The following is a 12,800-nucleotide window of genomic DNA, read 5'->3' on the forward strand; positions in this document are numbered from 1 at the left end:
TGCGGTCCGGACAGGGCTCTACTGGAGGCGGTGAGGTGGGTGGTCTCGGTGAAGGTGCCCTGTGGGTGGTCGTGGGGAGAGAGCAGTAGCGCACAGGCGACAAGCAGGGTGGAGGGCGGTGGGCGGTGGGTGGTGGGTGTTGGACGTTGACGATGGAGGCACGGCGCTCAGGTAGCCACAGCTAACGAACGCGGCGACGAGCTCGCCCGCCCGCCCGCCCGCCATGGACCACCAGCAGGAGGCTGGCCCGAGCGCCCTCCGCCGTCCTTGGCGCGATTTATTGCATCCCGTCGCCGGCCCATCACCTGCGCACCAGCTCACCAGCTCACCAGCACACCAGCAGCGGCTCCACCCACGCAACTCCCGCAGACATGGCGACACCACAGGCCGTCGAGCTCGCAAAGACGCTGCCCCCGCGGCTGCTGCGCTTCTTCCAGCGCTACCCGCCGCCGCAGCTGTTTCCCACCATCACCTCGCAAATCGCAGCCGCGCCCGCAGACACGGCCGACGTCCCATCCACCGCCACGCCCACCACACCACCCCCGCCGCCGAGCCCCCCGTCTCGCAAGCCCCTACCGCCACAGCCACCGCCACAGCCACCGCCACACCAGCACCCACAACACCCGCCGACCTCGCCTTCCCCAACCCCTTCCAGCCCACCAAGAACTTCACCACCGGCCGCTGGCACGGCCCCGTGTACGGGCTGCGGAAGCAAGCCGACCTCGTGAAGCTCGCGAGCGCACACGGCGTGGTCGACCTGCTCCCCTGGACGATCAAGAAGCCCGGGGAGAAAGAAGCGCGGCGGATCGAGCGCGGGCTGACGGTCAAGGGCACGGGCGAGGGCCAGCGCGTCAAGGGAAAGCTGTGGGAGCGCACGCTCAAGGGCAGGCTGGAGATGCGGAGACAGGCCATGCTGGATATGCCGAGGCTGATCCAGGAGTGGAAACAGGTGAGTCTGAGCCCGCGTGGTACTCTGTTGTTGCGGCGACGTGGGGCGGGAATGCGTACTAACTCGTTTGCAGAGAGGCCATGGTCGTGGGTGGAAGAAGTGGCCGAGTGGCAAGGCGAAGAAATAGAAGGGGTCAAGGACGGTGGTCAGGGGCCAAGGACGGTGGTCAGGGGCCAAGGACGACAGTCAGGGGCCAAGGACGACAGTCAGAGGTACGGCGCGGTGGCGTTGTGCTGTGTACATGTACGTGTTTGGACGAGGGGCGCTGTGCCGTGTACATGTACGTGTTTGGACGAGGGGAGCATTCTGTTCATGGCGTTCAGGCAGGGCCAGCATCCTGCTTTGCATCCCATCAGCGCGACGACGCGATGCATGTGTGGGACGAGAAAGAGAAAGAGACAGAGCAATGCAACGCCGTGTATTCCAGTCCCTTTGCCACATCCTGAACATGTCCTGTGAAATGGGTATTGACTCCAAAGTGCCTCCACCATGCCTTGATACCTTGATACCTTTGTACCTTTGTACCTTTCGTGCCTTCATACCTTGGTACCTTTATACTTTCAATGTCTTCATACCTTGGTATCTTTATACCTTCAACGTCTTCATAACTTCATGCCTTAATACCTTCCATTCCTTCATGTCTTCATACCTTCCAACCTTCCATTCCTTCATGTCTTCATACCTTCCACGCCTCCATGCAAAGCAAGACGCCACAAACGCACCAATGCCCCCCTACATGACCATCTCCTCGTCGGCGTACGACGGCTGCTGGAAGCCGTACTCGCGGGCATAGGCATACGCGCCGTAGTTGTTCTCCATGTCCGAGATGGTGCCCACCTTGTTCTGCCACAGCCCGTGGCTGGCCGCGCTGTTGTACACGGGGTCCGTCGCCGGGTAGTAGTTTGACTGCTTGGCCGACTGGTGGGCCGACTGCTCGTAGTCGCGCTGCGCAAGCATGTCGTAGCCCGACGCCATGTACGGCTCTGCTGCCTGAGGCGACGCACTTGGCTCTCGCGCCTGCTCGTCCTGCTGGGCTTTCTCATAGCGCAGCTTGGCCATCGACTCCTCTTGCGCTAGGCTCGTCGGCGGCCAGTCGTACAGCTGCCGCGACATGTTGTAGTCTGTGCCTGCTGGATAGCCCTGGCGGCCCTGTGGGGGGGAGATGCGCCATAGCTCGAGCAGCCGTAACCGCTGGTCATCATCTGCATTCTGGAACAGCTCGACTTGGGACGGGAAAAGCAGTTCCGGGTTGATGCTGTTGCGCAGCAAAATCGCCCCTAGTTCAGACATGTCAATGTGCGTCTTTGCTGGCGGTTCCGAGGCACTACGGGTGGGCACGACATGGTGTGAGTGGGTGTAGTGGCTCGAAGCATACACGATTGCCTTGGGGGCTTCTGGCTGCTGCGCTTGTTCTTGCTGTATTTGCTGCTGCTGCTGCCGCGCTTGTTCTAGTTGTATTTGCTGCAGCCGCGCTGACTCTTGTTGCACTTGCTGCTGGTGTGCTGCGTTCTGTGACAGATGCATGTTAGCTGCAAACAGCTGGGCGAGTTCATCTTGCTGCATGTTTGCGTCTTCCTCGGCCTTGGCTCGCACGTTGATGCCCGTTGATATAGAGCCGCACTATGACGTAGTGGTCAGTACGTCGACATGACGAGCGGCCAGGAGCTTACATGGGAGCAGGCGATGTTCTGGGAGAATACAGAGGGGCTGTAAGCAAAGACGGTGTTGTAGGAGCAGTCGCAGTAGTGCACAAGCATGGGCTGCATCTATGAATGCGGTTCCACAGTCGCTGATGGCGTCAACTGGGCCACAGGCGGTTCGGCGATGCGCCAAATGCACCAACGTGTGTTGGTTGAAGACGTCAGCACACGCTGTGACGGTTGTTGGAACGATTCTGTCAGCTCGAACAAACGCTCTGGGACCAGGGTGGATGTGGACAGTGGTCTGGCGATGCTTGGCAGATGGGTCCTGGTTGGGCGCTGACAACAGAATCTTGCAACAACGGCGGCCTTGTCCAAATGGTGAGGGGAACAAAGCGACAGCTGTGGGTGAGTCAAGGGCAAAAGCGTGGACGGAGGTCAGTCTGCGGCGGCGAGGCAATGGTGCTATATGTACTGGGTAGCGCGCAGGTGATGGGTCATGCGGTTGGGTCGAGGGCAGCGAAAAGGCGGGATGGCATGGCCGCCCACGTCCAGTTCGCAACGGCCTGAAACAGAAAGCTCGGGCTAGCCGGCGCAGGGCCAATGGGTTGCTGCTGGTGCGTGCAAAGCATGGTCGACACTCGACAACGCATCAAAGGTGAAGAAGCGGAGCCAGCGTCGGGACCGCCGTGGGCCACGGCTGCATCGACCAGGCTTGTGCGAAGGCCGGTGTGGAAGCAGCTCGCGGACCGTGTGGCAATAGGACGGGCTGGAGGCGTGCACCTGCCTGGGAGGGGGGGAGGGGGGGCGTGGCAGGCGTTGGAGAGAGGCAGAGCGCCCGACGTCCGCGCCCGCCAGCTCTCCCAGGCTGCCCGCCGTGCCCGGTCTGCGGCGGGGTCAGGCTGCCTGAGCGTTGAGGCACCCAGCGTGAGCTTGGACCGCCGCGCTAGCCAGAAGCCGCCGTGAGCTCCAGGACGCATCGCATCTGCCTGCATCAACACCACCAACACCACCAACACCACCACCACCGCGCCTTGCAGCCAACTTGCCTCGCCCGCCCAATTCGCCGTCTCTGATCAGCCACTCCCCGCCATCTCTGATCAGCCACCCCCCGCCATCTGACCCTTCCCCCCTCCGAGCCCCTCGCTCCTTCCACACGCGCCGCCGCCGCCATGGTCAGCTCCCCCGCCGCCGCCGCCGCCGCCGTGTTTGCGCCAGGCCCCTGCTAACCGCTGCAGACGTCCATAGGCACAGGCTACGACCTGTCCAACTCGGTCTTCTCCCCCGACGGCCGCAACTTCCAGGTACCTCCACCTCACCGCCGCCGCGCAAAGGCAGCCGCTCACACTCGTAGGTCGAATACGCAGTCAAGGCGGTCGAGAACGGCGGCACAGCAGTCGGCATCCGCTGCAAAGACGGCGTCGTGCTCGCCCTCGAGAAGCTCGTCACCAGCAAGCTGCTCAAGGCCGGCGCCAACAAGCGCATCGCCACAATCGACCGCAACATGGGCATCGTCTCCTCCGGCCTCCTCCCCGACGGCCGCCACTTCGTCTCCCGCGCCCGCGACGAGGCGGCCCAGTGGCGGCAGCTCTACAAGGCCCCCATCCCTGTCGCCTCGCTCGCCGACCGCATGGGCAGCTACGCCCAGGCATACACCCTCTACTCCAGCGTACGGCCCTTCGGTATCACTGCCATTGTCGCCGGCTGGGACTCGGAGGCCGAGTTGCCAGTCGACGGCCAGGTCGGCGCTGGGCCCAAGGCTGGCTCCGGCGGCAAGCAGGAGGGCGCAAAGCACGGTGGCCCCTCTCTGTACATGATCGAGCCGAGTGGTCTGTACTGGGTATGATGCCCGCTGCTACGCCCACGGCTCAAGCTAATCCTCGACGCAGGGCTACTACGGCGCCGCCACCGGCAAGGGACGACAGATTGCAAAGTCGGAACTCGAGAAGCTCAACCTCGCCGAGGGCGAGCTGTCGCTCCACGACGGCGTCAAGGAGGCCGCGCGCATCATCTACGTCGCCCACGACGACAACAAGGACAAGGAGTTTGAGCTGGAGCTGACCTGGATCAGCAACCTGGACGGACCCACAAAGGGCAGACACGAGGAGGTGCCCAAGGACATCAGGGAAGAGGCGGAGCGGCTGGCAAAGAAGGCGTTGGAGGGCGACGACGACGACGAGGAAGAGGAAGAGAAGATGCAGGAGTAAATCACGACGTGTGCATCCCATGCCCAGCATTGGCCGTATGAACGGTCATCCATGATAACGACCTGCTCCACGAAGCACAATCACGAAACACAGCATCCTCACCTCCCACTGTGCAGCGCGTGATGTTTTGAGCCTGTGTTGATGTACGCGAGAAGCAGAAGCCTTGGTTTTGGTATACTGACTCCACATGAGAAGCGTCGTGAGCATGGCTCGTCGTGAGCATGGCTCGCCGAGAGGTGGTAAAGCTGCAGCTAGCGGGAAGCTGGTGGGGCGGCGCGTCATTCACCAGTCAAACGCCGATAACCAACTCGTGGCTACTAAAACTCGATCATCAGCCGGATGCCTACACCGCTACCATTACCTTGACCTGTTCAACACTAACGAACATGCCGCCGACACTCATCCTCATCCGCCATGCGCAGGCACAGCACAACGCTACCAGCGATTGGGTAGGGTGGTCTGATACGCAACACGAACACGTCTAACACGACACAGTCCATCCACGACCCACCACTGACTGACCTTGGTCGCCAACAGAGCTCTGAACTACACGAGAGCTTGAAAGCAAGCGATCTGGCCAACAAGGCGGAGCTCATCGTCGTCAGCCCCATGAGGCGGACCCTCGAGACCATGACCATTGGCCTGGACTGGCTGATCAAAAAGGGCGTGCCCGTCCTGCCCGACGCAAATTGGCATGAAAATGCCGACAAGCCCTGCGACACCGGCAACACCATGGACGTCATCTCCAAGGAGTACCCGCAGTACGACTTCTCCGGCGTAGATCCCCTGTACCCCGACAAGACCAGCAACCTGAAGACCAACCCCTACGCATTCACCCAAAAAGCCATTGTTGCGCGCGGCCAGACCTGCTTGAAGGACCTCTACAACCGCCCCGAGAAAGTCATCGCCGTCGTCACGCACTCGGGATTCCTGCGCACCGCCATCTGCAACCGCATGTTCTTCAACGCCGACTGGCGCGTCTTTGACTACGACCAAGCCGAGACGCAGAAGCAGGGCCGCTACGTGCTGAAGGAGTGGGAGGCAACGGAGCAGCAGGGCGGCGGCATGGGCCGCAGCGACGTCGGCGTCTTCGGCATCGTCGAGGGCGACTTCCCGCCCGAGGTCGAAGAGGACGAGTTGAAGCGCGAGCCCAAGCTCGAGCAGGCTGGCGAGGCGAACGCGCAGATTCCTGCGCGGGAGAGCGCATGAGTATTGCTTTTAGCCTCTTTACCGGTGCGCCGGTACGAGGCGCTGCTCCTACACCGCACACGGAGAAGACGGACAATGTCAGAAGTCGATCTGCTGGTTTCTCCAGACCCAGACGACATCTTGTTTCCATAGCATGACACGCAGCAGCATCGTTTTCCAACGTCTTGCCATCCTCTACATCTATCTCTACATATGAACCTTTGCCTCTTATCTGACTCGCACATCCTTCCGCCTGCTTATTCAGTTATACTACATGGCAGCCTAACTTGCTACTTTAATAGAGGGTGTTGTTGCATAATGATAGGTATTACCTCCCTTACTCTTATCTTATGTTAGACCTTTTTATTCACCATGTCTAGCTCTGAAATTAATCCCTTCCCTCTTATCTGACTCGCACATCCTTCTGCCTGCTTATTTAGTTTTACTACATAGCAGCCTAACTTGCTACTTTAATAGAGGGTGTTGTTGCATAATAATAGGTATTACCTCCCTTACTCTTGTTTCTTAGCAGACCTTTTTATTTACTATGTCTAGCTCTATAATTAATCCTTTTCCTCTTATCTGACTTATATAACCTTCTACCTGCTTATTTTGTTATACTACATAGCAGCCTAACTTGCTACTTTAATAGATAGTGTTGTTGCATAATAATAGGTATTACCTCTGTTACTCTTGTCTCTTAGCAGACCTTTTTATTTACCATGTCTAGCTCTGAAATTAATCCCTTTTCTCTTATCTGACTTACATAACCTTCTGCCTACTTATTTAGTTATACTATATAGCAGCCTAACTTGCTACTCTAATAGATGGTGTTGTTGCATAATAATAGGTATTACCTCTGTTACTCTTGTCTCTTAGTAGACCTTTTTATTTACTATGTCTAGCTCTGAAATTAATCCTTTCCCTCTTATCTAACTTATATAACCTTCTACTTGCTCGCTAAGTCATATTATACAGTAGCCTAACCAGCCACTCTAACAGAAGACATCGTCGCACAATCACAGACACCACTTTCACCAGGATCCAGATCCAGAGAGCAAGAGGGAAGGGGCAGCTGGGTTTCAGATCTCGCTTGGCTTGGTGCGGTGTAGTTCGGTCCAGTTCGGTCCAGTTCAGTCCAGTTCAGCCTACTGCTTACCTCGTTTCTCCGTTCAGAGTCTGAGTGGGAGTTGGAATGGAGCTGGAATGGATTCGTGTGGATTCGTGTTGGGGATCTGGATTTGGAATAGAGGTGGGCTTGGGTAGGGAGTTGGAGGGGTAGATGGGAACGGAGACTGATACAGACAGACACAGACACAGACACAGAGATGGATACCGCACTCTGCAGTCAAGACGAGACTCGCGTTCCCTTCTTGTTCGACCTGCTCAGGACTGGGGTTTTGGTTGTTTGCTGCTGCTGCTGCTGCTGCTGCTGTCTTGCGTGCGCGTTGGGCGGTCGTGGGATGGCTGTTGGCTGGTCGGGACGTCTTGTGATGCTGGACGTAAGGTGGAAAGCTGTTGGTGATTCGTGAATGTGCATGATCATCTGCTTTCTGTACCGACTGAAGCGAAAGAAGAGGAGTAGAGGGGAAAGGGTAGAGAGGGGTTGTGAATATCACGCACCCGTCTTCTCTCTATGATGGCTGCAAATATTTGCGCACCCACCCTAAATTTAGAACCTTAATACATCAACACAGACTATAAACGCAGGTAGGTAGGCAATTAGCTAGTTCTCTTTACGTGTCCTGTTTTGCCCTGTCCACTGTTACATAATCTGTCACTTTTACGTTTAATTAGCTATACCTAGCTAGTTGGAACCTTTTGCTGGTGTATAACGTACTTCACTTAAAAGTTTTTGCAAGTCTAGGGTGGGTGCATACATTTTTGCAGGCACTGATACTTGTCTCTTTCTCTCTTTTTTATTAGCTTAGACATCTTCTTGCATCGGCCTACGTATCCTCTTAGCATGTACTGTCATAAGTTATAATGATCCAATAGGAGCTGATAAATGTATAATGAGGTGAATGCTAATACGCATCAAACATTTATACTGAAATGCTATGTATACTAAAGGGGTTTTGAGGAAATAAAGTGTAAGGTCATGGAGCGCTGGCTAGGAAGGGAGGAGAGGGGGAAAATAAGGACGGATTTAGATACCTAGAACTAAATGCTCAAAAAATTCCTTAGGATTTTGTGTTGTTGATGTATACTGTTAGCACCGTATACAAGGCATTTTGTTCTGAATTCGTGCCTGGTCATTCTATGTGCCTTGTCCGAGCTACCTACACAACCTCAGATCTGTGGTGTTGGATGCTTGGTATGTATCGGATGCATTGCTTGAAGATCACCTGTAGTCGAGTGCAGTGTTCTCTCAATTTATTTTGGAAGAAGACAGCTCACTCTGGGAACATCCTGTTTGGGGAATACCATTTCAAAGTAACACATTTCGTTCATGGTTGCAAAGCGTGAACGTGGAATGCAAACAAGTCGATTCCCTGGGAGAAACGTGGCTTGTACTTATTAGTTGCCTAACACACGCTGTTCTATATGTTTCCCCCACCAAAGGCAGCCATTGAGGCTATCAAGCTAGACATTTGGAAAAACGAATCCAGCTTGAGAAGACATAAGACTGTGTCTGCTACACCGCCTCTGAAACGCATATTCAAAAAATTCGACTGCTTCATCAAATCCGGAGAAGAAGATGACGAATGTGGAGAAATTCGCAAGTAACACCGGATGAACAGGTCGGTCCTACAAACGTCATACAAGCCATCACTTTGCGGAGGGATAGCGTGCAGAGCATAGCTGCCTACTTATTATACACTCAAAACCAGTATATTAATGGCTGCTTATCATTACCACTCCGGTGGAAGATCGAAAACCGCACTACTATCAGTATCGAGGTGCGTTACTATCTATCAAGTCACAGCGACGATAACACTCCTACACGCACTACACGATTTTCAGATGACGCTAAGCGACACTTCTCCGAACAGAGAGAACTCGCAAGGATTATGCGACCTGTCGTGAGTGCATAGACCCATATTAGCGATCTTGTGGCTTTTCCTACGTTCGCCCGCTTAAAAAGTTGGAGCACTCTTTCTTACCGGCTTGCTACTTCACTGATCTACAATCTATTGCGACGTCATTGTTTGTTCCTTTTGGATCGCCTACCGCCTGTCACGGGTTTTCGGTTCGCAGAACCCTGTCTCCTGTGTGAACGCTTTCGTAATTTGTACTTGTGCCCTGCCCATCCGTGCCCGACATCACAGTGATTACAGCAAACGAGTATAATCTTCGTAGCAGGGCTAAAGCGGCGAAATTGGACATTTGCACAATCATGGCAGCTGCCAAATGATCGGCATCGAAGCCTGCCGCGCAAAGCTTGGCTGTGCAGGTAGACCGAGTCTAACGCTTTAAAATGTACGACACGCGATTCGCGATGCAGGCTCTCGACACGTCGCAGTGGGTGGAACGAAATGGATCTACTACGACTGCCAGATAAGTGGGGGTGAACAAAGACGTTCAGAGCTTGAACAAGAATGCAAGCATCCTTCCTGTCTATACACACCAAGAAGCAGCCTTGACTGCTGACTTTCCTTGCTCTCTGCTCGGTGCAGAAGTGGTGAGATTTCAACTGGTCTGCGGCAGCGAGAAGGAATAAAGGTCCGATAAACATGACATGTTCGGTGCCTTGCGGCCTTCATCCGGCCTCATTTCTGCGTATCCGCGTTGGTGCATTTCCAGATTGCCAAACAAGCGTACGTTGTGCGGTACTGACAGCACTGCTTCCAGCTGGCAGATGGTAACGAAGGCCAATATATTTTTCAAGACGTGTTCGTTGAATGCTTGCGACGACGTCGAGGGAGGAGTCGCCGAAATTAGCTCGCCGGCTACTGCACGCATCAAGATCAGGACCCCCTGTCCGCGCTTCACATCTCCACAGATGGCTAGCACAAGAGTGGTTAGCGGATGGAGCAGCTAACGTCATGCAACCGCGATGATCGAGCACGTTTTTCCGACACGTTGGGCATGCGCGCGTGCGCGGTTCATTAGCTTGGTCAAGCGCGCCGCCGTCGCCATGTTTCAACCAAAGTTTTTCTCCACTACGAGCTGGAGCACAACTCGGAAACGTGCCTGCGGTGCAAAAGCAACGTGGAAGCGTGCTGCAATCAACGGCGCGGAACCTGCATCGCGCAGAAGAAGGAGGAGCTAGTGTCGGTCGACACGTCTGGTGGTGGTGGTGCGATGGCAGAGGATAGGAGGTGGATTACGCTATGGCTTCCCCAACCGTGAGTGCGTATGCGAGCTCAACGACCTCTGCGCTGCCTGAAGAGTCGACGCCGGCGCAGGGTGTGCTTTTGTCTGCTGGAGCTGGGATTACCGGCGGTATGTAACTTCTGTTGCCACTCGAGTATGCCGTTAACGACTGCAGGTTACACTGGAAACTCGCTTGCCCTAAAGATCATCATCGCTGTACTCCTCGGCTTATCGCTGTACAACGCCGTCGAGCTCATCCTTTTGGTCCTCGTCACCTTCCAGCGCTACCGTGGGGTGTACTTCTGGAGTCTGTTGATTGCAGGGTTTGGCGTGCTGCCGTACTCGCTGGGCTTCCTGATCAAGTTCTTCCAACTGCTGGACCCGAACCAGGACGCCGGGTATGTGGCTGTCGTGCTGCTTACCATTGGGTGGTGGACCATGGTCACAGGTCAATCGGTGGTGTTGTGGTCGCGCCTACATCTGCTGACCAACTCTCGTCGAATCCTGCGCTGGACACTGTACATGATCATCATCAACGGCACCATTCTGCACTCCATTACAACGGTGCTGACATTCGGCTCAAACTCGAACGATCTCACGCCAACCGTGCTGTCCCGCTTCGTCAACGGCTACTCCATCATGGAGAAGACCCAGATGGTCGGCTTCTTCCTGCAGGAACTCATCCTCTCTATCATCTACATCCGCGAAACAGTCCGATTGCTCCAGCTAGGAGAATCCGTGCATGACGATGTGGCCTCCTTTGACGACGGTACGGGCCAACTTCGCAGCGCCAGCATGCGCAAAACCATGTATCAAATCCTGGCCATTAACATCGTCATCATCGTCATGGACCTCGCACTGCTCGCCGTCGAGTTCGCCAACCTGTATCTAATCGAAACAACGCTCAAAGGCGTCGTCTATTCGATCAAACTCAAGCTTGAATTCGCCGTCCTCGGCAAACTCGTTCAGATCGTCAGAGTCCGCACAAACTCCACCAACAACAGCCCCCGCAACGCCACGGGCCTCACACTCGAGAAAAGCAAGAGCGCAGACACCAGCCACGAGACCAGCAATGGATCTACCACCGGCCGTGCGGTTGCCAATCCTCACGGCAGCCTCGGCATTACCGGAGCGAACACGCTTCATCTTCCGGACTTTGTCGACCCCAGGCACGCCAGTGGGGATTTCACGCACGCGCGTGCTGATGTGCTGCGCAGGAATGCGAGAGACGGCGGGTGGGAGAGCGCAACGGCGGAGGAACGCGAGCGGTGGCGGCGACGGTCGCGTGGGGTAAAGAGAGGAGGGAGTTGGATTGACGAGGAGATGGATCGATACAATATTGGGTGAAAAAATGACAGGAGCGAGGAGTTTCACCATCCGCCATCAAATTGGCAGACACTGGGCTGTGGGGGTCGAGCACTTGGAAGACCGGATCTCACCAACTCGCATTGCAGTCACCGATTGGGATCTCACCCTTGCCCAAGATCTAGCAACTCGACGATGATCGACGTCTATCATCGATTAGCCACGCGATTCGACGCGTCGACACACCACCCAGCCCAGCCTCCGAACGTCCTGGTTTCACCAATCCTCATCATACGCACTCAACCGCAAACCACACCAGCGCCTCTCTCTGACCCCAGCTAGATCAACAAAGCGCCGAACGAAACGAGTAGTGTACCCGGTTGGGTCTCCAGCGAGAGGATGCCCGACACGAATCTCATGTCCTCGATCCATATCCTGCAAGTCCTACGTGCTAGGTGCCAGGTGCCAAATCCCACGTCCCAGCAGAGGTATCTAGCGAGGATTCCAAGCCCCCGACACTGTGAGGATCAAGACCCAGGATCCAAAATCAGCAACAATAAGCAATCCTGCGTACTGAAGTTTGGTTCTAGCCGTGGACCCGCGATGCGGTAAAGGGCATGCAAGGTTGCGTGCATATCTGTGTCTATCGGACCCGTATCCATCCATAACCAGTCGCTATGATGGCGATGTACTGACATCGGCACCAATATCGAGCGTGGGAAAGCACCGAAGCAGACAATCTACCAGAGATACCCCTACTTCACAAGAGCAGGAACAAGATAAAACAGCAATAAATGGCAAGTCTAAACAATTTAAAACGATTAATCGAGATCAATTGGCCTCTTACGTGCTGCCTTTTTGTGTGTGCATGTCTGTGTATAGATTTATGTCTGTCTATATCTACATCAATTCAACACCGATTAATTTTCATCTTGATAACTAGTATTAATATCAACACTACCGCCAAGCTTAGAGAAGCAGCATAGGTAGAGAGTTTAAAGAACGTTGAAACTAGATCTAACCTACCTACTTCTTTCTCTCTTTCTCTCCATCTAACACCACACAGCTACATGTCAGCACCTCTACCTCCACCATCACAAGAAAGGTAAACTGGCCCCTACACAGCGCGCCCCCAGCCCCCTGCAGCACGCTCTCCGCGCAGCAGCAAGCACCGCACCTAACCCACCACCTTAACCGCGCAGCCAACATCCCCCTCTCACCGCTGCGCACCACTGACTCCAGCACCCAACG

General features: G+C 55.2%; 5 protein-coding genes across 5 annotated transcripts, besides 10 other annotated features; 4 read left to right on the forward strand and 1 right to left on the reverse strand.

Annotated features, from left to right (window-relative positions):
• The first annotated feature begins 200 nt into the window (after positions 1–200).
• Positions 201–223: a tandem repeat.
• Positions 224–1,076, forward strand: EKO05_0007974 (uncharacterized protein; the record flags this gene model as incomplete). Its single annotated transcript, XM_038941279.1, has 2 exons — positions 224–949; positions 1,023–1,076. 2 exons carry the CDS (start codon positions 224–226, stop codon positions 1,074–1,076), a joined length of 780 nt encoding a protein of 259 aa, XP_038796446.1.
• Positions 484–619: a tandem repeat.
• Positions 811–851: a tandem repeat.
• Positions 1,077–1,184: 108 nt separating the features above from the next.
• Positions 1,185–1,237: a tandem repeat.
• Positions 1,238–1,681: 444 nt separating this feature from the next.
• Positions 1,682–2,706, reverse strand: EKO05_0007975 (uncharacterized protein; the record flags this gene model as incomplete). Its single annotated transcript, XM_038941293.2, has 2 exons — positions 1,682–2,569; positions 2,620–2,706. 2 exons carry the CDS (start codon positions 2,704–2,706, stop codon positions 1,682–1,684), a joined length of 975 nt encoding a protein of 324 aa, XP_038796447.2.
• Positions 2,707–3,581: 875 nt separating this feature from the next.
• Positions 3,582–3,618: a tandem repeat.
• A 130-nt stretch (positions 3,619–3,748) lies between these two features.
• Positions 3,749–3,795: a tandem repeat.
• Positions 3,762–4,796, forward strand: EKO05_0007976 (Proteasome endopeptidase complex; the record flags this gene model as incomplete). Its single annotated transcript, XM_038941220.1, has 4 exons — positions 3,762–3,764; positions 3,828–3,893; positions 3,944–4,429; positions 4,479–4,796. The coding sequence occupies 4 exons, from the start codon at positions 3,762–3,764 to the stop codon at positions 4,794–4,796; spliced, it is 873 nt and encodes a 290-aa protein (XP_038796448.1).
• Positions 4,754–4,780: a tandem repeat.
• Positions 4,797–5,182: 386 nt separating the features above from the next.
• Positions 5,183–6,005, forward strand: EKO05_0007977 (uncharacterized protein; the record flags this gene model as incomplete). The annotated part of the gene is made up of 2 exons (XM_038941254.1): positions 5,183–5,245; positions 5,292–6,005. The coding sequence occupies 2 exons, from the start codon at positions 5,183–5,185 to the stop codon at positions 6,003–6,005; spliced, it is 777 nt and encodes a 258-aa protein (XP_038796449.1).
• Positions 6,006–7,094: 1,089 nt separating this feature from the next.
• Positions 7,095–7,131: a tandem repeat.
• A 141-nt stretch (positions 7,132–7,272) lies between these two features.
• Positions 7,273–7,313: a tandem repeat.
• Positions 7,314–7,393: 80 nt separating this feature from the next.
• Positions 7,394–7,419: a tandem repeat.
• A 2,842-nt stretch (positions 7,420–10,261) lies between these two features.
• Positions 10,262–11,591, forward strand: EKO05_0007978 (uncharacterized protein; the record flags this gene model as incomplete). The annotated part of the gene is made up of 2 exons (XM_038941525.1): positions 10,262–10,373; positions 10,420–11,591. The coding sequence occupies 2 exons, from the start codon at positions 10,262–10,264 to the stop codon at positions 11,589–11,591; spliced, it is 1,284 nt and encodes a 427-aa protein (XP_038796450.1).
• Positions 11,592–12,800: the final 1,209 nt, after the last annotated feature.

Source organism: Ascochyta rabiei, chromosome 14 (assembly GCF_004011695.2).
Source record: "Ascochyta rabiei chromosome 14, complete sequence".
In the NCBI taxonomy this organism is placed as follows: domain Eukaryota; kingdom Fungi; phylum Ascomycota; class Dothideomycetes; order Pleosporales; family Didymellaceae; genus Ascochyta; species Ascochyta rabiei.